Here is a 24,989-nt window from a genome sequence, read left to right as displayed (position 1 = left end):
AAAAAGGAAACAGTCTGAAACAGGTATGAAGCAAGACAACACTGAGGAAAGCAACAAATTATTCCACTGAAAGACAAAAACAGTGAAGTCATTAAGTGCACCGAGAAGATGGTGAACAGAGTTGAGTTTTGGAAAGAAATGTATGTGTCAAAGACAACAGTACCAGCAGCTAACTTTTCAGCTGACACAAGTGAAATTCCAAAGGTAACACCTGATGAAATAAACTTTGCTCTTAAAAGCAAGAAAAGAGAAAAAGTCCCAGAAGATGGAACAGAATCAAATTTACTGTCAGATGCAGGAAGAGAAGTTCAAAACTGGCTCACCCACTTCTTTACCAATTGTATAAAGAAGAAAATTCCCCAAACAGGGTGTAATCCAACAGTTATTTTGCTTTATAAGACAGGCGGCTCAAAAGATCTTATTAACTATCAACCTATTGGCTTATTACCGATAATTTACACTCTTACCTAAAGTTCTTATAACCCTTCCCCTAACATTAACACTTCTCACTTCCTGCACCCAGTTATCATCCCCCATCTTTTCCACATGCTCAAACCATCTCAATCTACCTCTCCTCATCACAACACCAATACACTCCAGTCCAATTGTACCCCTCAACTCTTCCACTGTAAACCTATTTCCCCCAGGTCTCACACTCAGGGACGCACCACACATCCACCTAATCACTGCCATTTCTGTACGTTTGAGCCTGCGAATATCCTCTTCCACTACTGGCCATGTCTCACTACCATACAGCACTACACTCCTAATACATGCTGCGTACAAAGATCCCTTAGCACAGAGGGGGAGTCCTCTCACTGTCAGGAGAGGCAACAGCTCCCTGAACTTCTTCCAACCACTCCTCACTCTAGCCACAGAGCTAGCTCAAGCCCCATCTCTAGCACATGTCATGTCTCCCAAATAACAAAACTCTTCCACACACTCTCAAGAGACTCACCAGCAAGTTCAATCCTTTCACGCCTGACAATATCCACCTGCTTTCCCCGACACCCCACACACATGAAATCAGCATTATCTCACAGTCTACCTCTAAAACCACTACATCTTTTGAGCACCCACTTCCCACAGACACTGCACAAGACGCAGTAACTTCCCACGCCCTTGTGGCAAATCACACATGGCCACTTCCCCTCCTCTTTGACAGTATGAACGCCAGCCCCACATACAATCATTTTTGTTTTATCTGCATTTACTCTTAAGCCCTTGTGCCCCTTACCATCTCACCACTTCCCAAATCTTTCCTCCACCTCCTTTTCATTCTCTGCAATCAACACCAAATCATCAGCATTCAACATTTCCACAGAAGTCCATTTCTGGAGTCACATGAGAGGAATTCAGTACCATGATAAACAAAGGGCTCATAACTGACCCCTACTGCACACCAACATTCACGGAAACTCATCACTCAAATCTCCATTCACCCTTAACTGGATCCAAGCACCCACATACTGTACATGGCCATAACCAGTCTAACTAGCCATTCTTCGATCCCAAGCTTTCTCATTGCCCACTTCACCACCTCTCTAGGCTTCGCCAACTCAACAAAAACAAAGTACAGTGGAAAGGAAGAATATGATATTTAAGGTGGCAAATCAGATGAAGAGGGAGAATAGGGATATCACAGGAGAGCAGTGTGTGAAGAATGATAATGGAAGGATAGTGGGTAAAAAAAAAAAAAAAAAAAAAAAAAAAAAAAAAAAAAATTCATAACCAGTACTAATTCATTCTTTTTCCATTTCAGTTTACACTATGATAATCTTTTTCTCCCTTCACACTTTCCTATTAAATGTCCACACCAGCGTGGTGTTCCTTCTGACTTTTTCCAGGTTGCTTCAGCTGGAGGGTCTGGAGGGCGGGGGACAGCCTTCCTCTCTGTTATCCTTACCTCATTCTAGAAGGTCAGTTACTTTTCTAGAAGCTGCCTAGCAAGCCAACTGGCCTACTGCAGTAATCCTTTCATCTTATGTTCCTAAGTCAATAATCCTACATCACACCTTCCCATGGTTTTTAATACATGTATGCTGCCCCAGCCACAGCCCCCTGGCTCTAGCGCATTCCGCCCTTTCCTTTTCACACAACACTCATTTCTTTAGCCCCACACCCCACCCCACCCCACCCTTTGACGGTTTCACATCACGACGCAGGTCACATTGTCGATCAACATGCTTGTTAGGTGACAGTTTGTTCAATGAAGAATCCATCCATCCATCATCCAATCCTACATTGCCCCATGAGGAGCATAGGAGCCCGGGGCTAGGCAAGTTGGTCCTGACATTTAAGGTGAAAGTAACCAGCCTCACTCATCCCTGAGTGGCATTACGTGAGCAATCAACTCCAACCACCCCTTGGATATAAACCTTCACCAGCTCAATCCGACTGGAGTACTGTAATTACCCACTAAACCACCAGGCACCAAAATCTGGTTATATGGTTACCACCCAGCGTAGTAAATCATTTCCTGGTATGTAGGAAACCATTTGGCTTGTCACTCAATGTATAGTCACCCACAGGTGGAAGGAAGAGGAAAGAATGATGGAAAGAAAGACAGAAGAGGGAATGTATAGTCACCCACAGGTGGAAGGAAGAGGAAAGAATGAAGGAGAGAAAGAGAGAAGAGGGAGTGTAAAGTCACCCACAGGCAGAAGGATGAGAAAAGAATGAAGGAAAGAAAGACAGAAGAGGACGGAAGGAGAAGGATGGAGGAGAGGAAGGGGCAGACACCTGAGAGCAGCACTACATCAAGTGATTGGATGGTGAGCACCCCCACCAACCACCACACTAAAGAATATCATATTAAATAATAAATTTCTGTTCACTGAACTACATTATCGTACAAGAAGCCCATTTCTTACAATTATTTCAGAAGAGAGTGGCTAAATATGGTTAATGTGTTTGTGAGAAAGAGAGGCATGAAAGTGAATGAGGCTAGGGAACTGACAAAGGATCAAGCTGGCTGGATAGATTTTGTATGGAAGAGTGCATGACAAGGTTTTGGCTTAATAATCATTGGACTGACTTATTTGATGGATAATTATGAAGCTACATTTAGGTTTGCTAATGAGATGGAACCAGGATTCTGGTTACTTAAAAGGTGAATGAACGAGAGTGTGGCTCATTTCACTGGGCACACTGTTCATCATTTCTACTGCCGTGTTTTTCCTTTTTCACTGCTCTCTGGACACTGCCTCATCCCACCAGCAAATATTAAAAAAGGCCATCATGATGATAACAATGATGATGATGACGATGATGATGGTGGTGGTGGTGGTGGTCAAACCAGAGATGTGAACAAGGAGATACACCCAGTAATGAGTGAAGTATTTCATATCTGATATAGTGCAACTGATGCTATGCTTCTTGTGAACAGTGAGCTAAATTTCTGCAGACTGGATAGGAGTTTTGTGTATGTCTGTGAGCATCTTGGTTTTGACGTAAATGTAGAGGAGTAGCGTGACAGTAGTAACAGTTGCTGGGAGTCATGTCCTGGTGAACAGAGACTTGAATTTGTGTGTTTCCATATGCTGGAGGTGGCACAGAAAGAGGAAACAGGTAAATGTTTAAAGAATGATGAGAACAGAATAGCTCACAAACGAGGGTGGCAAGAACTATGAAACCTTTGACATGAAGCAGAGGACTGAGTATGAAGACACAAGAGGAATGCATGAGGATACTGCATAGTCTGTCCACATTAATGTAAACATATGAGACTGGTATGGGATGTGTGAAAAGAAAAACTGAACAGGAAATGATAATAATAGGGAATAAGTGTGGTTTGTGTACTGTGGAAAGAGTAGGAAGTACGGTATAATAATCTGTGAAAGATCAGAGAACAAGGAAATTTATCAAGTGACGGTGTAGAAAAGTTTGCCAAGATAATATGGTCAAAGAGTGGATATAGACAGGGTTGTGAAACACGTAAATATGAGGGAGTCTGAAGGAGGGAGGAGCCATGGTAAGCCAATGTAGAGGATAGATTGGCTAATGAATTTCTGTAAATGCATGTTATAGCTATATAAAGGAACTGATAATGAAAACACATGAAATACCTAAAGAGAAGCACATGAAAAAAAGACTTATTAAACATGATAATCAATGGAATAAATGCAGTAGGATATGTTCCCAAAGCTCATTTTTAAAAACACGGTTGCCAATTCTTTCAGTGGAAGAAAATTTTGAGATGTGGAAGAGTGGAACAGCATATTCAACCCTATGGACTAGGCTGAAAACTTATGGATTTTGCTCTAGTCACGACCAACTGACTGTATTGACCACAGAGAAAACTCCAGTCAGCCATGTGCAAAAGAGGGGAATTATGAAAAAGAAAGTTGTTTTAACATGTCATAACACATTTGCCACTGAATATACAAACTACTGTACGTTACTTACCTTTGTTGTTGATTTCCAGAAGTGGCTTACGAGTGGCCACACTGGAACAGCGAGAGTCGAATCTAGGAGCCATAGTGAGACAAGATGTAGGTAAGCGAGAAGGCATGTAACCTGGAACATGAGGAAAAGTAATGTACAACTGATGATACTGCTCCAAAGGGAATTTACTCATTATGAATATTCATCATCATCCGGACCTCCTTTCCCACCTTAGGGCAGGGTGAGGAGTAGCAACATACAGACAACCCAAATGTACCCAATCTAATGGGCCACGCTTCCATTCACTCACCATTCAAACTCCCAGAATTCTGACTCTATCTGATACACCACAAACATTCACCACGTACTGTACCTTCACATAAACATATCCAATAGAGTCAATCCGGATGCTGTCACATTAAACAGGGGTGCCAAATCCCTGATCATGCGCTTCTCCTTACAATATTCTTCCAGCCAGCTGAAACTCGTCAGTCCCCTAGCCTCACCGATTTCCAAACCTCTCTTCCTCACACGCTCATCCACCACATCCCTCCACCTTCTCCTTGGTCTACCTCACCTCCTCCCTCCTTCAAATTCACTCAGATTTGCCTTTTTCACCATTCAATTGTTATCCATTCTCTCCACATGATCATATCATCTCAGTACACTCTCTTCGATTCTGGTGACCACTGACTACCTCACTCCACATCTTTCACGAATCACATTATTTCGTATCCTATCCACTTTGTATTCTACATACATTCCTCAGCAGTCCTATCTTCACTGCTCTCACCCTTGACTTTTCATTTTCATGCCACACCATAGTCTCACACCCATATGTTAAAGTTGGCACTAACACTCCTTCATGTAAGCCTTGTGCAGCTGCAACACTCAAGCCTCTGTTTCTTATCAAGGCCTTCTTTGCACCAGCTACTTTCATTCCTTGTGTCACTCTACTCTCCACTTCTTTTGCACATTTTCCTTTCTTTTCTATCACTGTACCCATGTATTTGAAGTCTCTCATCAATTCCAGTCTCTCTCCATTCACTGTAACATCATACTGGGAGTCACCTTCTCTCTCAATAACCATCACTTTACTCTTTTCTACATTTACTCTCAAGGCACGACGCTCATGAACATCAGCAAAACTCTGCACTAGTCTACCAAGCTCTTGTCCGGTATGTGCAAGCAGTACTGCATCATCAGCATACAACAAATTTGAGATATTCCATCCATCACCATTCATTACCAATGCCATCCCCCTCTCCATTACTTGTGTTTTTACTTTTCTCATCATCCCATCCACATATATACTGAACAACCATGGGGACATCACACAACTTTGTCACACGCCCACACTGATTGTGAACCATTCACTTACATGTCCATTTACCCTTACACATGCTTCACTACCATCATAAAAATTCATGACAGCACCTAGCAGCTTACCATCTACACTGTACATGTGCAAGACCTTCCACAGTCCTTCTCTGTCTACTTTGTCATATGCTTTTTCCTGATCCATGAATGCCATAAACACCTTATGGTCCTCCTCACAAGCCTCCTCCACTATCTGTCTCACAGCAAATATTTGATCCACACATCCTCTGCCACTCCTAAAGCCACCCAGCTCATCACTCACCAGGACTTATGAGGTGGGGGCACCCACCATCCACTCATTTGATGTAGTGCTGCTCTTGGATGTCTGCCCTTTCCTCCCCTCCATCCTTCTTTCCTTCCATCCTCTTATGTCTTTCTTTCCTTCATTCTTTCCTCGTCCTTCTGCCTAAGGGTGACTTTACACTCCCACTTCTGTCTTCTCTCATTCTTTCCTCTTCCTTCTGCCTATGGGTGACTCTACACTGAGTGACAAGCCAAATGGTTTCCTGTACACCAGGAAACCATTTACTACACTGGGTGGTAACCATATTACCACATTTTGGTGCCTGGTGGTTTAATGGCTAATTACTGTTCCAATCAGATTGAGGCGGTGAAAGTTTATACCATGGGGTAGTTGGGGTTTATTGCTCATGTAATGCTACTCAGGGATGAGTGAGGCTGATCACTCTCATCTTAAATGTCAGGACCAACTTGCCTAGCCCCGGGCTCCTACGCCCCTCATGGGGCAACGTAGGATTGGATGATGATGATGATATTTCTTCCATATACCTTCCCAACCACACTCAAGAAACTTATGCCACGATAATTCTTGCACTCACTTCATTCACCTTTATTTTTGTACAGCAGTACAATAACAGCCTTTTTCCACTCTGCTGGCACAGTTTCACTCATCCATGCCTTCTTACATATCTCCAACAAGTACTTCATTCCACTCTCTCCACTACACTTAATCATCTCTGCATACACCTCATCAACCCCAGCTGCTTTCCCATTTTTCAGCCGCTTCACAGCGCTTTTCACCTGGGCAAGCATCACATTTCATATCACTGCATTCCTTCTCTGCACACCCCCAAAATCAATCACGTTTACAGTGGCTCTGCTCTCTCCATTCCCAATCATCAGGCTTTCAAAATATTCTTTCCATCTGGTCCTTACTTCATCCCCATAAGTTAATAATCTACCACTTACATCCTTCACACTTCCACATTTCTTTTCACTGTCCCTTCTTTATTTCTGCACCTCTTTCCAGAATAACTTCCTATTTTCAGAGTAATTTGCACTGATTTTTCTTCCTAGCCCATTTACCTCCTCCTTTTTCCTCTTCACAAGTCTCTTTATGTGCTTCTTGAATATATTTTCTATATCGTAAAATATAAAGCTAAGCAGTAATAAGTCAATGACAATGACAATGTAAACCATGCTACAATGACAAGTTTATTAATGTCTAACAAAAATTATTTTCCTGAAAGGAAATACTGTAACCTATATGGTATCATTCACTAATATCATTTATAATGAACTTACCCATAGTCATAAAATCATCAGCAATGATCATGTCAACGTTCGGCCTCCGTGTTGGGTCACCCTGGAGCAGCTTCTGGATCAGTGACCGAGCTAGTGGACCAATTCGTCCAGGAATGTGGTACTCATTCTTTTTTATTCTCATATATGTATCTTTTAGAGTCTGGGTTTCAAAAGGTGGCTTTCCAACCAATAATGTATATCTGAAAATGGAATAAAATACAATAACATGAGATTTCAGAATACCAGTATCTGATGATATAACTGTGATTTAATTCAAATAACAATGTCATATTCAATTTCCAAGAGGAAAATGATAGTGGAACTATTGCCTTACTTTTTAGTCTGATTTATTTTTACCTATAACCAAAAAACTTAATCCCAGTTGTGCTGGCCACAAACTACCTTCATGTCATCCTGTCTAATTTAAATCATAAATTAAATGATGCAATGATTGTTCTTTGGGGATCCCCACAGTGACATTCGCCAATGTAGACTGGAAGTTCAATCAAGTTCCAGAACTAGTTAATTACTTCCTAAGTGTTGCTGGAAACTGGTGGGGGAAAATAAAATCATAAATATGTAATAGGATTTGTAGCAATGTGAGAGTGGTCTTGGGTTTTGACTCTGTTTACTTGTGTTTGAGATTTCTGCCTATGAATGACAGTTCTATGGTTGGCTACCAAGCTTGGAGCCACATTTCTCGCTCATGGTACGGGGTGGTTGGTACCTCCCAAGGCTGATGATAACCAACCATCTAGTTTCCATTACACAATACTAACAGACATCCACAAAAATCTGCAAAACTCCTGTCCACTATTAGTACCACGGCATCATCTGCATACAACAGACGAGATATTCCATTATTAACCATTCATTTACATACCCATCCCTTTCACAACTCTAGTTTTAATTTCTCTCATAATCTCATCCATGTTGTTGCTGTTGCTGAGCAACCCCAGCCTGTCTGGCCAAGCAGACTCATTAAACCACAGGCAAGCAACTACCCCTGCAGGGCCATCCCGTGCAGCGAACCGATGCTCCCTTGCAGTGGACAGCGCCTCACTACAGCAAGGCGGGGAAGTATGTGGAGGTTTTGTTCCTGGATCCCACATCTGCCTCTCTTCACCCAGTTAACTGGGGCACCATAGTAGGCTCCACATCAGCCCATTATTTGGTCATCTGGTTATCAACCAGCACTGTAAATTATTTCCTGGGTTACAGGAACTCATTAGCCTTCTCACTCAGTGCAGAACTAACTGAAGTGGAGAGAATAATAATAAAAAACAAGAGAGATGTGAGAAACAGGATGAGAGGTGGGCAGATGCAGAAAAAGAATGATAAACGAGAAGGAAGACATACGAAGAACTACATTAAGTGACTGGATGATGGTTGCCACCACTTGCCACTTCTCATCCATGTATATATACTGAACAGCCATGGGGGCAGCACACACACTTGTCTCTCTCCAATACTTACACTGTCCATATACTCCTACAAATACTTAACTACCATTATAAACTTTTCAGCACTTCCACCCTAAACATATATTAAAACTTCCATAATCCTTCTACACTCACCTCACCATGAGATTTCTGAAGATCCATAAATACCACAAGTTCCTTACAGTCTCTCTCATATACATTCTCCATCTGTCTTACAGAAAATATCTGATCTACATACCCCCTACCACTCCTAAAACCACCTTGTTCATCACTCACCAGGCACTATGAGATATTCTTTACCTTCTCTCTGATCACTTTTTCATGTCTTTCCTAAACCCTGAGCAGAAATACACAGCAAAATTTTTGCATTCACTTCAACCATCTTTAACTTAGCACAGTAAGGGTCCTCCAATCCGACCACCAATAATCCGAACATCCTAATACTCTGAATTATTCAAGGCAAAATTTTTCGAAATTTTCTGGGATTTATCTACGGATTTACTGTATCTGGTTTGGGCTTGCCCTTGGACTTTGATATACCTTCCTGCAACTATTCATCAATACTTCTATGCATTTCCGGTGAATAAAACAATAACCCATATCATTTTAAGTGTTTATTTAATGATCATGTACATATTTCTAATGTTTTCAAAGGTCTCTTCCAATAGTCCAAAAAAATCACTAGTCCAAAAGACCCTCGGTCCCTTGCAATTCAGATTACAGGACTTTTACTGTACAGAGTTACATGCATTGCATTCTTCCACTCCTATGGTACAGCTCCACTCATCCAAGCTTATTTGCATACAGTATTTCCAACAAACACTATATTCCACAGCCTCCAATACACTTAATCATCCCTGTTGTTGTTGTTGTTGTGGGCTCAGGCCCATGTGGATAAGAACCTGGTGGACTGCAGACTGAAGATATTTATCTCTAGCAGTGCACTTCCCTACTTTCAGATGATAGGAAAGAAGATATGGAATGTCTGTATAACTGAACAATGGAGCTGCCCAGCTACATCAGTGCCACACATAAAGGAACCTCTCTCCAGCACCTAATCAAGTCTACATGCACTTCATCACCATCTGATGCGTTCCCATTTTTTCCACCTCTTCACAGCATTCTTCATGTCTGACAATGCCACATTTTCAGGCACCATACTTTTCTGCACATCATCCAAACCAATCATGTTTACTGCCACTCAGCTCTCATCATTCCCATTCATAAGCCTTACAAAATACTCAATTTATCTTCTCCTTGCTTCACTTTCACTTGTTAGAGTTCTTCCAGCCTCTTCATCCACATTTTCTAACTTGCCCCCCATCATAATTTCGACATGTTCACACTTCAGTTCACGTATTTTCCTATTTTCAGAGTTGTTTACATTCTTTTTGCTCCCAAGATCATCATTTATCTCCTTCCTAAGATACTTCTCTACTACTGTTTTTGTGTGTTTCTCACCATCAAAATAGCTCCTCCTTTTCTACTTAACCCCTAGGATACGCAATTCGATTGACCAAACTTCCCTGAAAACCTGTACGAGTATATGGAGCCGATTTCTCGACTCTTACAGAAGAAATTTTATGCCCAAGGTTTAGAGATTGAATTTACACACCTTTTGCTGCAAACCAGAGTATTTTAGACCAATTGGTTCATGAGCTATAGACCGTCAAAGGCTGAAAAAAGTTACCCATCCAGGTGAGGTGACTCCAGTTTTCTATGCACTCCCACCCCATCCCTCCCTCATTCCTCCCCTCCCACGACCTTCCTCACCTACTTCCATCACCCCCTGCTCTCTTCCTCCCCTCCCCACCCTTCAGAATTTTCCAGCTCAATTTTCTTTTTCAAACAATAGCATGCACAATAATTATGTCGGTGTTCCTCACTCACTCCCAACACCCTTCCCCTCAACATTTCTCCCCTTCCCACCTTTCCTCCCCCCTATCCCCTTCCCTCATAGCTGTGTAGCTGTCAAAAAAAAAAAAAAAAAAAAAAAAAAAAACTTTTTTTTTTGGTGTTACACACTCCAGCAACCTCTCCTCTCACCCCTTCCCCACCACAGAGCTGTCCAATCAAGTAGGCCAGCTGTAAGAATTCAAGGGGTAAAAATAGCTAGAGCTATCCCCCCTCCTCCTCTACCCCCATCCTTCAGAATTTTCCAGCTCAATTTTTTTTTTTCCAAATAATAGCATGCACAATAATTATGTCAGTGTTCCTCACTAACTCCCAACACTCTTCCCCCCAACACTTCTACCCTCCCCACCTTCACTCTCCCCCTTCCCTCATAGCTGTGTAGCTGTCAAAAAAAATAAGTAAGTAAATAAAAAATAAAAAAAAAAACAAATGCATACAAAATCTTTTTCTTGGTATTACTCACACACTCCACCATCCCCTCTCCCCTTTCCCCCATCCCCTCCCCTCAGAGCTGTCACATCAAGCAGCTGTAAGAACTTCAAGGGGAAATAAAAAGCTAGTGCTATCCCCCTCCTCCCCTACCCCCCTTCAGAATTTTTTCAGCACATTCCCCCCCCCCCCAAACAACAGCATGCAAAATAATTATTTCGGTGTTCCTCACTCACTCCCAACACCCTTCCCCCCCCCAACACTTCTCCCCTTCCCACCTTCCTTCCCCCCATCCCCTTCCCTCATAGTTGTGTAGCTGTCAAAATAAAAAACATACTGTACATGAAAAATATATATTCTATGTTTTGTGCATCAATGTATGCAATTACACAAACAATAATCTGATGTTGAATGAAAACACACGACATGAATAGTAACAATGATGTATAATACTCTAACGGGGGGGGAGGTAAGCGGATGGCATACTACAGGGGGTGAGGAGAGGCCTGGAGGGGTGGTAAAGGGGTATAGTGGTGGGAGACAGACAAGACAAAGAGGACAGGCGGAGAGAGAGTACAGGGGTGTGGAGAGTGGGTAGGGGGGATATAACCCTCCCCAGGGAGACAGGGGGGGAACCATGGTGGCATGATGGAAGATGGTGGAGGAGGGGGAGGGAGGGAACAGGAGGCAGTCAAAGGCAAGGGAGGGGGAGAGGGAACAAAGGTATTGAGGTAGAGGAAGGTGGCAAGAGGGTAGTGGGGGAATCCCCCTGACCATGGGTAGGGGCCCAGACCCTCCCCCCTCCCTAGTCAGGACTTAGTTCTCATTGGTTTGCATCGATTTATGTCACAATCAGGCCGAAGCCTAGCATCTGCGGTTTTCTACAAAGGTTCCTCTATCAATCACATTCGGCATCTAGCATAATCCTGAAAAAGGATCAATTGATCCCGTTAGTACTTTAGGGGTTAAACCACTTTCTTGCATTAATCCTTGCCATTTCTTTCTTTTCTTTCACTGTTCTTTCAACCCCAACATCCTATCAAGCTGTACCTTTCTTGATAACTACTACCCACACAACACCATACAGAGCTTCAACAGTTTTGACCAAACAATCCTAATATGCATTCTTTGAGTTTTCCAATTCCACTTACAATTTACTGAACATACTTTAACTCCATTAGACTTGGCTCGTATTCATCTGCCAATGCTTTATTTCTCAGCTTCTCCACTTTCAGTCTACTCATGGAGTACTACTCCATTAGACTTGGCTCATATTCATCTGCCAATGCTTTATTTCTCAGCTTCTCCACTTTCAGCCTACACATGGAGTAATCCTCTTTCCCTTTATCCACCACACTCCTCTCAGTTTTACCTTGGAGACCATAAAATTATTTGATATGCCATGAAAACATCCTTTTATCACCCCCATGTCAACAAAACATTCAAGCACCTTTCTCTGTACAAGCATACAGTCAATCTCACTCCTTTCAACACTCTCCAGCCTCCCTAAACCATGTATATCTGTGTGCTTCTTCTGCTTAAAACAGCTATGAATCACAAATGCATAACCTTCTCTACTGACACATGTCCTTTAGTTGCTGTCCATTACAAATCTCCCCTGACGATGACCCATTCCTTCACTTAAAGAACCAGTGTCAACACTCTTTCAGGATTCCTATCTGAAACACTCTCCAAGGCATCTGTCCTATCATTCCATCTATTGGCTTCAAAAACTCTTCCTTCTTCTTCTTCTTCTTTTTTTTTTTTTTTTTTTAAACACCTCTATTACAAGGTGCATTTATAACAATCAGTGAATCTTTCACCATAACAAAGGAGATCTACATATCGAGTTGATACATTTATAATCTTTCAGCAATTCATCATTCATCAACAAGGCAACTCCTCCTTTACTCCATTCATGCATATATTTACATGATTTTGCACACTTTATGCCCTCCCACTCATCAAATTCATTTCCTTTCATCATTTTACACAAAACCATCACAGTACACCTCTCATTCTTCAACACATCGACTACTACCCAGTACTACGTACTTAAATTTACCATTCACAAATCTCATTCCACACCACCATACATACCTGCTTATTTTCCCTGGGCCCTATGCCTGCCCAAAGCCCCAAGAAAAATAGGCAGGATTCACACCTGAGGCTTACTATACTTTCGTCAAGGGTAAGAATAGAGCATCAGGAATCTCTAATCCCAACCACCCTCTCACTTTCACCTTCAGGTCCACATGGATTATTGGGACAATATTCCTTCTCTCCCATTCCAGGGACTGGTCATAAAACAACCACCCAATGTAGTAAATTCTAGGGTTATAGGAAGTAACCTGGCTTGTCATCAGAAGTCACCTGAAGGTAGCACTACAACGAGTGAAAGGATAGTGGGTGCCCCTAACTACCACACACAGAGGCAAACAAAGAGTTTAATGATGATAACCTGTGAAGTAGACACAAACTTCATCTTTAATTACTTCACTCAGATAAAGCTATCGATGAAAAAGTGATGAACTACAATAGTTAAATCTTAACAGTACAATACTTCCAACCATATTCTCCAAGAAGCACACTGTATACTTACAAAATGCAGCCAATAGACCAGATATCTACTTCATAGCTGTGACCTTTCTTACAAAGAATTTCTGGTGCTATATAGTTTGGAGTGCCACATAATGTTCTGAAAAAGGAAAAATGTTATTCAGTACAATCAAAGAGTATTCATCACCATCCTCTTCATCATGACCTCTTTTTAGTTACCTAAGGATGGACTGAGGTTTCATTCAGAAAACAAAGAAAGCGTGAGAACTATCAACAGTATGTCCGGTGAAATGGGGGAGACACTAGCTTACTCAGCATTTTAGTGCCCAGAATCCTGGTCTACTTCACAGATCTAACCCTCTGCACATAGTCTGTTTCACTTCTTTATAGATGCCCTTCATATTACCTACCGAGTGAGTCAATCAACTGACTATCAGATTAACAAAGGGGTGCCAAACACTTGTCACATGCTCCTCTGTACAATATTTCATTCAACTAACTTGATCCCTTGTCAGTTCCTTAGCCTTATCAGCTAACATACCACTCTCACACATTCATTTTGCATATCCAGTTATCTTCTCAATACCTCCATTTTCTCTATATCATGTAAGCACTCTCACTTCAAATCTACCGTCAAAAGACTTCTTTACTTCACATGTCACAAATCACATTATTCCTTATCTATTCACTCTATGCACTCCACACACATTCATCATTAATCCCATTTCCACTGCTCTCAATTCTGAATTTTAGTTCATATGCCACACCAAAGTCTTGCACCTATGCATTAATGTGGGCACTGAAACACCTTGCAGCCTCCCCACACACAAACAAATACCATTCAAGTCTATCTACATGAACGATTACAATATCAATAACGCTGCATTGCAGATATATCTTTCACCTATAATGATCTACAGAACATGTAATATCTTACTTACATAAGAGTTAGATTTCTCGTGACACAATGTAAAATCTAAACGTTTTATACTATCTCCGGGATGAGACACAGGTCTTATATAAAATACCATGGCAGCATCATACGCGATGTGGTTGAACAGTTACCGTACTGGTAAAGCAACAGAACACTGGAGAAAGCCAACAAAATTTTCAACCTAACACCTTAGCAGCTCATGACGAACATATCCCATGCTTCCTTACATTACCCTCATTAGTACACTTCACATATTTAATCCACCCATCCATCATCCAATCCTACCCTGCCCCATTAGGAGCATAGGAGCCCAGGCCTAGGCATGCTGGTCCTGATATTTAAGATGAGTGACCAGCCTCACTCATCCCTGAGTTGCATTACGTGAGCAATAACCCCAACCACCGCTTAGATATAAGCCTTCTCCGAGTTGAGCGCCGCGATTACCAACTAAACCACCAGGCACCATAATCTGATCATATGGTTACCACCCAGCATAGTAAATGGTTTCCTGGTGTACAGGAAACCATTTGGCTTGTCACTCAGTGTAGAGTCACCCATAGGCAGAAGGAACAGGAAAGAATGAAGGAAAGAAAGACAAATGAGGGAGTGTAAAGTCACCTGTGGGCAGAAGGACGAGGAAAGAATGAAGTAAAGAAAGACAGAAGAGGAAGGAAGAAAAGGAGGGAAGAGAGGAAAGGGTAGACACACGAGAGCAACACTACATCGAGTGAGTAGACAACTGTTTAAAAAATCTGAGGTGGAACTTACACAAGGATGTGAACAAACCCTTGGTCTGTGCACTTTAGGGTTTATAAAAATCATCTCAATCCTTAATCCCATCTAAAAGATGGAGTGAGGTAAGATCCGGATACAAAACAAGAGAAAGTAAGAAGTAGAAAAATCATCAACTGCATGCCAAGTGAAATGGACCATGATGTTATTCACAAAACATTCAAGTGTTCAAAATCCTTGTTCTACCTCACCTGAACAACTCTCAGCAAAATTTTCTTTTCTTTTTCCCTTTTAATGGATAAGTTCTGCTTCCTCCTGTCAGTCAAAACAAAATAAATAAATAAATGAAAAAACTGTGTTTCTCCATGCACATCAGTACTTCATCCAATACTGTTATGCTGGTATTTATTTCAATGTTTAACTCAAACAGAAAAATGTAAACACAAACTATGACAATACCCACCTTTTTCGTTCGCCTTCATACCCAACTCTAGTAGCCAGGCCAAAATCTCCAATTTTTACTTCCATTTCATCATTAATGAAAAGGTTGCCAAGCTTCAAGTCTCTGTGGATGACCTTCCTGTCATGCAGGTGCTTTACACCAGAAAGTATCTGCTTCAAAAAATAACGTGTCTCTGGTTCTGTGAGTGCCTTCCTTCTCTTGTGCAGTTCCATGAGAGACTGAGGAAGAAACATGGGTGAGGATAAATATACACTATATGTCAGTCTCTTTCTTACTGCAGTATCTGTATCAAGCTACCATGTAGCACTCAAATACCTATTCCAACATGAAACTGTCCTACTTTTGCCTACGAATAATTTCCCAAACCAGTGGAAGGTAGCTAACAACGAAATTCTACTGTTGCAATTCAAGTACAAAATACTATCAGTTATAAAACTGTACAGTAGTTAATAATGAAGAGATGACAGCAAATAAACCTACTAAAGTAGAATAAAAAACATACAGGTACAGTCAGTCAAAACGTACTGGTGTATACATGGCGCAAAACAATCTGACACCACAAACGATGACTGTTGGAAAATATCCAACATTTTCCACTGGATAATAGTATTACAAGGTATTCAAATAATTATAAATTAATATTCTCAAGAAGAAATCACAGGCTATATTGATTATTTTGTATAGTTTTGCATCATATCATTTATAAAGGCTCCAACATGCTTGCATACATCGCCCTTGGTCACCTAATGGCAGCTCTTCACACTGCACGATCTCTAGTGGCCCCCCTATTCAGTCCCATACCCCTGAGATCATAATATATGACCTTATCCCAGGTCTTTTATGGTCTGCCACTTGCAGCCCTACTCCCAACACTCACACCCCTAACTCTCTGCTCCCAATTGTCATTCACCATCTTCTCAACATACCCAAATCATCTCAATCTACTCCTCATCACAGCACCAATACATTCAAATCCCATCCTTCCTCCCAGATCTGAAGTCACAATCCTAGTCCCCCCGGGCCTCGTATTCAAGGACGCACTACACATCCATCTAATTATTGAAATTTCTGTTCGTTTGAACCTACGAAAATCCTCTCCCTTTACTGTCCTGGTCTCACTACCTTACAACATTACACTCCTAACACATATCACAAACAAAAATCATCAAACAACAAAATATACACACTGACAATTTACAAGAAACAAAACTATGCAGAACACAAAAGACACATACACTTCATAATTTCACCACCATCAGACATGGCCGTGCCAACAGCGGTAGCAGTTGACTCATCACCCTGGTACACCAATTCATCAACTTATCAGATACTAGTGCACACACAAAATCACTTCTCCCCCCCACATGACACTACAACAGATATGCAATCAATTAAGAAGTGCACTGCCGACAAATCACTCATAACAATCATCAATACATACAGTACATTCTCCCCCAGTCAACCCCCACAGTATCACACAATTACTCTCCTCAAATACACCACATCTCTAACATACCCAACATCATCCTGGGTGGTGATTTCAACGACAAGGCATCGGCCTGTTATGTCAACAACCCTGACACAAACAGAGGGCTAGTATTACAATCCCAAACAGATAATCTTTTCATCTTCAACAGTCTTCTTCAACATACCCATAGTGGAGTAGACTGTAGCACCAGTCGAGCAGGACAGTACTCCCAAGGTGGATGGAAAGCTGATGACACGGAGACCTGGAGCTCCCGTTTCATCAGCCCTCGGGACTAGGTCCCGACCATCCCCCTTTGCTGAACTTTTTCAGTGTCTCAGTAACACAGAGAGCAGACTAGCATGCTCTCCAATACAAGTTTCTCCAATTATCAACACCAAACTACATGCACAGTACCACACTTCCTTTTCAAAATTTTCAAAAATGGCGTCGAAAAACATAGCCTCGGAGTCCCCAGGGGGGAGGACCATAAATGCCCCCACCTTCAGCCCCTCTCCCGGTGACGACTCAAGGTGCCTGGAACCACTGTCTGACTCTCTTCTTCTTCATTTCTGCAACATTCGTGGCCTTTCCTCTAACTTTCGCTCTGTTGAGCACCACCTCTCCTTCTCTAAACCTCACCTTCTTTTCCTAACTGAGACTCAGCTGTCTGAGGCAACTGACAGCAAACTCTTTTCTGTATCCTCCTACTTTCTCTATACTCATTTCAAAGCCAAAGGTGGCTGTTGTGTACATATACGCAACAACTTATCTTGCTCTCGTGTTCCTGAACTCGATTCTTCTGAATTCTCTACACTCTGGCTTTGGCATTCCTGTCATCTATCTATCTATCTATCTATTGCCAGACGCCATAATCCCGTAAGGGGTGGCCATTTGACTTTGAGTTAGTTGTTTTACGGGGAAGGGCACTAACCCTCCACCAACCCACTTGTTGACATGTAGGGAACACGTATGGTTTGGTTATATGGTTACCACCCAGCATTGTAAATGGTTTCTTGGCTTACAGGAAACCATTAGGCTTGTCACTCAATGTAAAGCCACCTGTAAAGGAAAGAAATGCAATAAGAGGTGACAGGAAATATGGGAGAAATAGTAAGAGAGGAGGGCAGGCACAAAAAAAGAATGATAACGGCTAAGGAAGGAGTAGGCAGCACTACATCAAGTGAGTGGAAGATGGTCGCCACCACCTACCGCAGTTCCTGTAATTCTCTGACTAAATATATCTGTGCTGTTTACTTATCTCCTAATTCTACTGACTATCAAAATTCTTTGACTATCTTACTTCTACGATGGAACACATTCTATCCACCTCTCCTTTCTCTGAAATCTCCATTCTTGGAGATTTCAATGTTCACCACCACCTTTGGCTCTCCTCTTCTTTCACTGATCCACCTGGTGAACAAGCCTACACCTTTTCTATCCTTAATGACCTAGAGCAGCTTGTACAGCACCCTACCCGTATCCCTGACCGCCTTGGAGAGAGCTCCAACATACTTGATCTCTTCCTTACAACTAATCCTTCTGCTTACACTGTTAATCTTTTCTCTCCGTTGGGCTCCTCCGATCATAACCTTATCACCTTAACCTGTCCTATCACTCCGGTAAGGCCTGCGGACCCTCCAAAAAAACGTCGTCTCTGGCACTTTGGAGCGGAGCTGCGGATTGGGAGGCCCTCAGGCAGTACTTCTTTGATTTTCCCTGGAATGATTATTGCTTTCATGACCATGAGCCATCTGGGTGTGCCTTGCGCATTATGGAGGTTATTCTCTCGGGCATGGAAGCATACATTCCTTTCTCATATCCTTTGACTAACGCAAGAAAGCCTTGGTTTAATCACGCTTGTTCTAATGCTGTCCGCAACAAGGAGAGGGCCTATAAAAGGTACCGGAGCCAACCCACCCCTGAATCACATCTTTTATACATTTCTGCCCGGAATTGTGCTAAGTCTGTTCTTCGCTCTGCTAAAAATAATTTCATCCGTACAAAATGTTCTCAACTCTCCAACTCGAACTCTTCCCGCTCCTTCTGGCACCTTGCCAAAAACCTTTCTAACAACTTTACCTCATCATCCTTCCCTCCTCTTTTCTACTCTGATGGCTCTGTAGCTATTTCTTCTACTGATAAAGCAGATCTCTTCGCTCAGACTTTCTCCTCCAATTCCACCTTAGACGATTCCGGTGCTGTTCCTCCATCACTTCCCCCCTCTGACTTCCTCATGGCTAACATTAAAATTTCTTCAGCTGATGTATTTTCTGCCATTCCTGGCCTCAGTACTAATAAGGCATATGGGCCTGATGGAGTCCCTCCTGTTGTTCTCAAGAACTGTGCTTCTGTGCTTACACCCTACCTAGGCAAACTCTTTCGCCTTTGTCTGTCAACTTGTACCTTTCCTTCTTGCTGGAAGTTTGCTCTCATTCAGCCAGTCCCAAAGAAGGGTGACCATTCCCAACCCTCTAACTATCGCTCAATTGCTTTAACATCCTGTATCTCAAAAGTTTTTGAGCCTATTCTTAATGGGAAAATTTTAAAGCATCTTTCCTATCACAACCTTCTTTCTGATCGTCAGTATGGGTTCCGTCAGGGACGCTCCAAAGGCGATCTTCTCACCTACCTTTCAGACTCCTGGTCATCCTCCTTTCGGGACTTTGGCGGAAAGTTTGCCATTGCACTTGACATCTCAAAAGCTTTCGATCGAGTCTGGCATAAATCTTTAATTTCCAAACTGCTCTCTTACGGTTTCTATCCTTCTTTCTGTGCCTTCATCTCTAGCTTCCTTTCTGGTCGTTCTATAGCCGCTGTTGTAGACGGCTATCGTTCTTCTCCTAGATCTATTAACAGTGGTGTTCCTCAGGGCTCTGTCCTATCACCAACTCTCTTCCTTTTATTCATCAATGACCTTCTAAGCTGTACATCTAATCCTATCCACTCATACGCTGATGAATCCACCCTTCACCTTTCCATTCGATTCCCACAACGTCCATCTCAGCAGTTATTTCAACAGGCAAGGGATGAGGCTATGGCACACCTAATGTCTGACTTGGCTCATATCTCTGACTGGGGTAAAAATAATCTGGTTGTTTTTAATGCATCAAAGACTGTTTTTGCACCTATCAACCCGACAAAATCTTCCACAAGTATACCCACTTATGTTTAATAATACTTAACTTAATCCTGCATCATCCTTGAACATGCTTGGGGTTTTATTTGCTCAGGACTTGTCTTGGAGCTCATATTACATCTCTTGTAAAATCGGCTTCCAAGCGATTGGGTGTGCTAAGCCGACTCCGTTCCTTCTTTGCCTCTGCACAACTGTTGACTCTATACAGGGGTTTTATCCGCCCCTGTGTGGAGTACAACTCTCATGTGTGGGGAGGCTCCCCACATACAGCTCTTCTCAATAGGGTGGAGTCAAAGGCTTTTCGTCTCATTAACTCTCCCCCTCTTACTGACTCCCTTCAACCTCTGTCTCTTCACCGCAGTGTTGCATCTTTATCTCTTTTCTATCGATACTTCAATGGTCACTGTTCCTCTGAACTGTCTGCATGCATTCCTCCACTTCTACGACGGGCGCGTAGCACCTGTCTAGCAGCAAACTCTCACCCCTTTTCTGTCCAACTCTCTAATGCAAGAGTTAACCGTTACTCCCAGTCCTTCATTTATGCAACAGGTCAACTCTGGAACTGTCTCCCTCTGTCTGTATTTCCTGCTTCCTATGATCTCCAGTCTTTCAAACGCAGTGTGTCCAGGCATCTCGAAATGAATGGATCTTGAATTTGGCTCTCTCTTATATTTTGTTTTTCTCTTGGAAGGAATGGTTTTGTGGGCTCATGGCCTTTGGTTCCTTCTTCCTCACATTAAAAAAAAAAAAAAAAAAAAAATCCCACACCAAGCCCTCTTCCTCTCATCATCACCAGACATCACCTTTTGCCCCCAAGACCTCGCCCCCACAACATCCTGGAGTGGTCAAACCCCTTGGCTCTGACCACCTTCCAATCATCATCATTCTAAAACCAAAATCACCCCAGCTGGCCACAGACACACACACACTAATTATAAGAGAGCCAACTAGGAGGCCTTTGCAATTGAAACAGAACAACACTTTGAAACATTAAACAGCACACCCATCACAAACATCAAAACCGCTGTGCATCCTCGCAATACAATTATTAAAAATGCAAACAAACGACACATCCCTAAGGGCAACAAAAAGGGACACAATCCCAACTTCACACCTGAAATTCAAGGCCCCATCAGTCAATGCGACACTCTACAATACCCCCCACCACCCCATACACAAGACACTAAACAACAAATACAGGAACTCAACATTCAAATAAACAATATCAGAGCAGCAAACACTAAATTATAATAATTATCTTCAAACACTTGATCACAGAACAAACCCGAGCAAACTCTAAAAAACACTAAACAGCATTACACTCTCCAACAGCAACACAACACAATCACACACTGCCATCACAACAACAGACACCACATCCTTAAACAAACAACAAGCAATCACTCTCATCAATCACTCTGCACATATCAGTCATCTAAACCCCCATCGCGACGGCCGACGTGTCATCCAAAGCGAGAGACAGTTCCCCACAGACCCAGACTTCAAACCCTTCACTTACAACAAGACAAAGCACATTCTTAGCAACTTTAAGCACTCATCTGCCTGTGGCCCAGACAACATAAGCAACATACACCTTAAACATCTTGGACCCCCAGGCATACAAGCACTCACCAATACATCAAATTACTGATACTCACACAACATAATACCCAACATCTGGTTGCATGGGACTATTATCACTATCCCCAAACTTAACAAAAGCCCCATGTTACCTTCCTCACACCACCCCATCACACTCCTCTGCGCCCCATCCTAAGTCACTGGACAATTGGTATTACAATCAGTAAAACCTCACATCCCCCTAGCCCCATCACAACATAGTTTCAGGCTGCTACACACCACAAACACTCTTCTTTCAGACCTTACACAAAGACTTTTTAATGGCATCAATTCAGCTAAGCCACCACACAGAACACTCCTAGTCACACTATACATTAGCAAAGCTTTTGATGTCATCCCCCGCCACAACCTCACAAACAAAATATTCAACACAAACATGCACAATAACACAAAAAGATGGCCGGCAAACTATTTAGCAGGCAGATGTGCATATGTAACATTTGCCGGTCAGACACTGAACATCAGAACAAATGACATCCCTCAAGGATCTATTTTGTCCCCTACACTCTTTAACCTATACATGCAAGACATAACCACACCCCACACACCACAAATACACATATCATAGCTTCCTATGCAAACGACGTAACACTTACACATGCACACCAAAACATAAACAGTCGCACACATCCTCCAATCTTACTTCAACACATTAACGAATGGTTCACCACAGACCCACAACTACCCCAGCCAAATACACCTCACCATTAACAACACTCCCCTTACACACACACACACACACACACACACACATACGTACACACACACACACGCATGCACGCATGCACGCACACACACACACACACACACACACACACACAAAGACATACACACACACACACAAAGGGATCTGTATTTTGTTTTCGTTGATTTGGAAAAGGCCTTTGAAAGAGTCCCTACAGAGGTGGTGAAGTGGGCAATGAGAAAGCTTGGCTTGGAGGAGTGGCTGGTTAGGGTGGTTATGGCTATGTATGTGGGTGCTCGCACCCAAGTAAGAGTGAATGGAGATTTGAGTGATGAGTTTTCCATGAATTTTGGTGTGCATCAGGGGTCTGCTTTGAGTCCCATGATGTTTATCATGGTACCTGAAGCCCTCTCACATGACTTCAGAAATGGACTCCCGTGGGAGATGTTGCATGCTGATGATTTGGTGTTGATTGCAGAGAACGAAAGGGAGGCAGAGGAAAGGTTTAGGAAGTGGAGAGATGGTATGGGGCACAAGGGCTTAAGGGTATATGCAGATAAAACAAAACTGATGATACCTAGGGTTGGTGGCGTTACTGTCAAAGACGAGGGAGAGTGGCCATGTGCAGTTTGCCACAAGGGCATGGGAAGTAATTCCAACGTGTGCGGTGTTTGTGATAAATGGGTGCACAAGAGATGTAGTGGTATCAGGGGTAGACTGCAAGATAATGCTGATTTTATGTGCAAGGTGTGTCGGGGAGAGCAGGTGGAGACTGTCAGGCGTGAAAGGATTGAACTTGCTTGAGAATCTCCTGAGTGTGTGGAAGAGTTTTGTTATTTGGGAGACATGTTGTGTGCTGAAGGTGGGGCTGGAGCAAGCTCTGTGGCTAGGGTGAGAAGTGGTTGGAAGAAGTTCAGGGAGCTGTTCCCTCTCCTGACACTGAGAGGACTCTCCCTACATGCTAAGGGGTCTTTGTATGCAGCATGTGTTAAGAGTGTACAGTAATGCTGTATGGTAGTGAGACCTGGGCAGTAAAGGAGGAGGCTATTTGCAGGTTCAGACATACAGAAATGGCAATGATTAGGTGGATGTGTAGTGCGTTCCTGCGTGCAAGATCTGGGGGGGCTGGGTTTACAATGAAAGAGTTGAGAGGTAGGATGGGACTGGAGTGAATTGGTGTTGTGATGAGGAGAGGTAGATTGAGATGGTTTGGGCATGTGGAGAGGATGGGGGATGATCACTGGGTGAGGAAGGTGAGAAGTGTTAATATTAGGGGTGGGGTTATGAGGCGTAGACCGAGAAAGTCATGGGATGAGGTCATTAAGTGTGACCTCAGGGTTAAGAGACAACAGGGAGGCTGAAATAGATCGTGCTGCATGGGGAGCCGCCATTAGGTGACCAAGGCCGACGCATGCAAGCATGTTGAAGCCTTTAAAAAGAAACAAAACAAAACACACACACACACACACACACACACACACACACACAGAAATACTTGATGTAACAAACAATACATCAGTGTCATTTAAACAACACATCACAAACATTAAAAACATAACACCAAGACTCAATGCCCAAAGGTCACTTGCCCATACAACATTCGGACACACCAAAGAAACCACCACCACAGTATACAAACAATATATGTTCAGTGATGAACTATCCAAGCCTTGCTTGGGCTTCTAACCTCACTAAAACACACTACAACACCCTACAGACCATACAGAACAAGGCCCTAAAAATAATCACAGGCTGCACAGCTACTACACCTACAGACCACCTACACCAAGAAACCAAAATCCTCAAAGTCAAGGATTATCTACACATGAGAGGCACACACACACACACACACAAATAAATAAATAAAAAAAATATCTTGCTGCAGCCTCCACAAACGTACACCATCTACTACACTACATGGCAGCACATCCACACACACCAAGGAATATCAACAACCAGCACACAATGTCATTCCCAAATACTGTACTGTCATCTCTACCCTCTCGCCTGCCTCAAACCAGCATCCAGAAGCATATCCATGCTCAAGTCACTTGCCGCTCCATTCAGTCACTGAAAGACAACACGCAGCTGCGTGCACAGCCTCTTGACATCCACCCTTCTGAATCCTATCTCCCTCGTGAGGACAGGGTCCACCTGGCCAGGCTGAGATGTGTGCATCATCCAGCCCTCTTGAGTTGTCACAAGAGGTTGGATGACCCTGTTGCTGATGCCTGTCCATGATGAAACAGAGCACTCCATCCTTTTAAGCATATTA

At 42.7% G+C, this 24,989-nt stretch overlaps 1 protein-coding gene across 1 annotated transcript in view; it reads right to left on the bottom strand.

Annotated features, from left to right (window-relative positions):
- The window catches only part of polo (Serine/threonine-protein kinase polo), a 290,744-nt gene that overhangs the window by 236,850 nt on the left and 28,905 nt on the right, over positions 1-24,989 (bottom strand). Inside the window, exons 3-6 of the mRNA XM_080277925.1 lie at positions 15,785-16,002; positions 13,699-13,794; positions 7,312-7,511; positions 4,408-4,518 (exon numbers count right to left, since the gene is read on the bottom strand). Coding sequence (XP_080134051.1) covers positions 4,408-4,518; positions 7,312-7,511; positions 13,699-13,794; positions 15,785-16,002 — 625 coding nt within the window. The remainder of the gene's footprint in view (positions 1-4,407; positions 4,519-7,311; positions 7,512-13,698; positions 13,795-15,784; positions 16,003-24,989) is intronic.

This window comes from Coenobita brevimanus, chromosome 71 (genome assembly GCF_032717465.1).
Source record: "Coenobita brevimanus isolate Jiangsu-jjx chromosome 71, ASM3271746v2, whole genome shotgun sequence".
Classification (NCBI taxonomy): domain Eukaryota; kingdom Metazoa; phylum Arthropoda; class Malacostraca; order Decapoda; family Coenobitidae; genus Coenobita; species Coenobita brevimanus.
The sequence above is the reverse complement of the archived record's forward strand: the minus strand, read 5'-3'. Positions and strand labels throughout refer to the sequence as shown.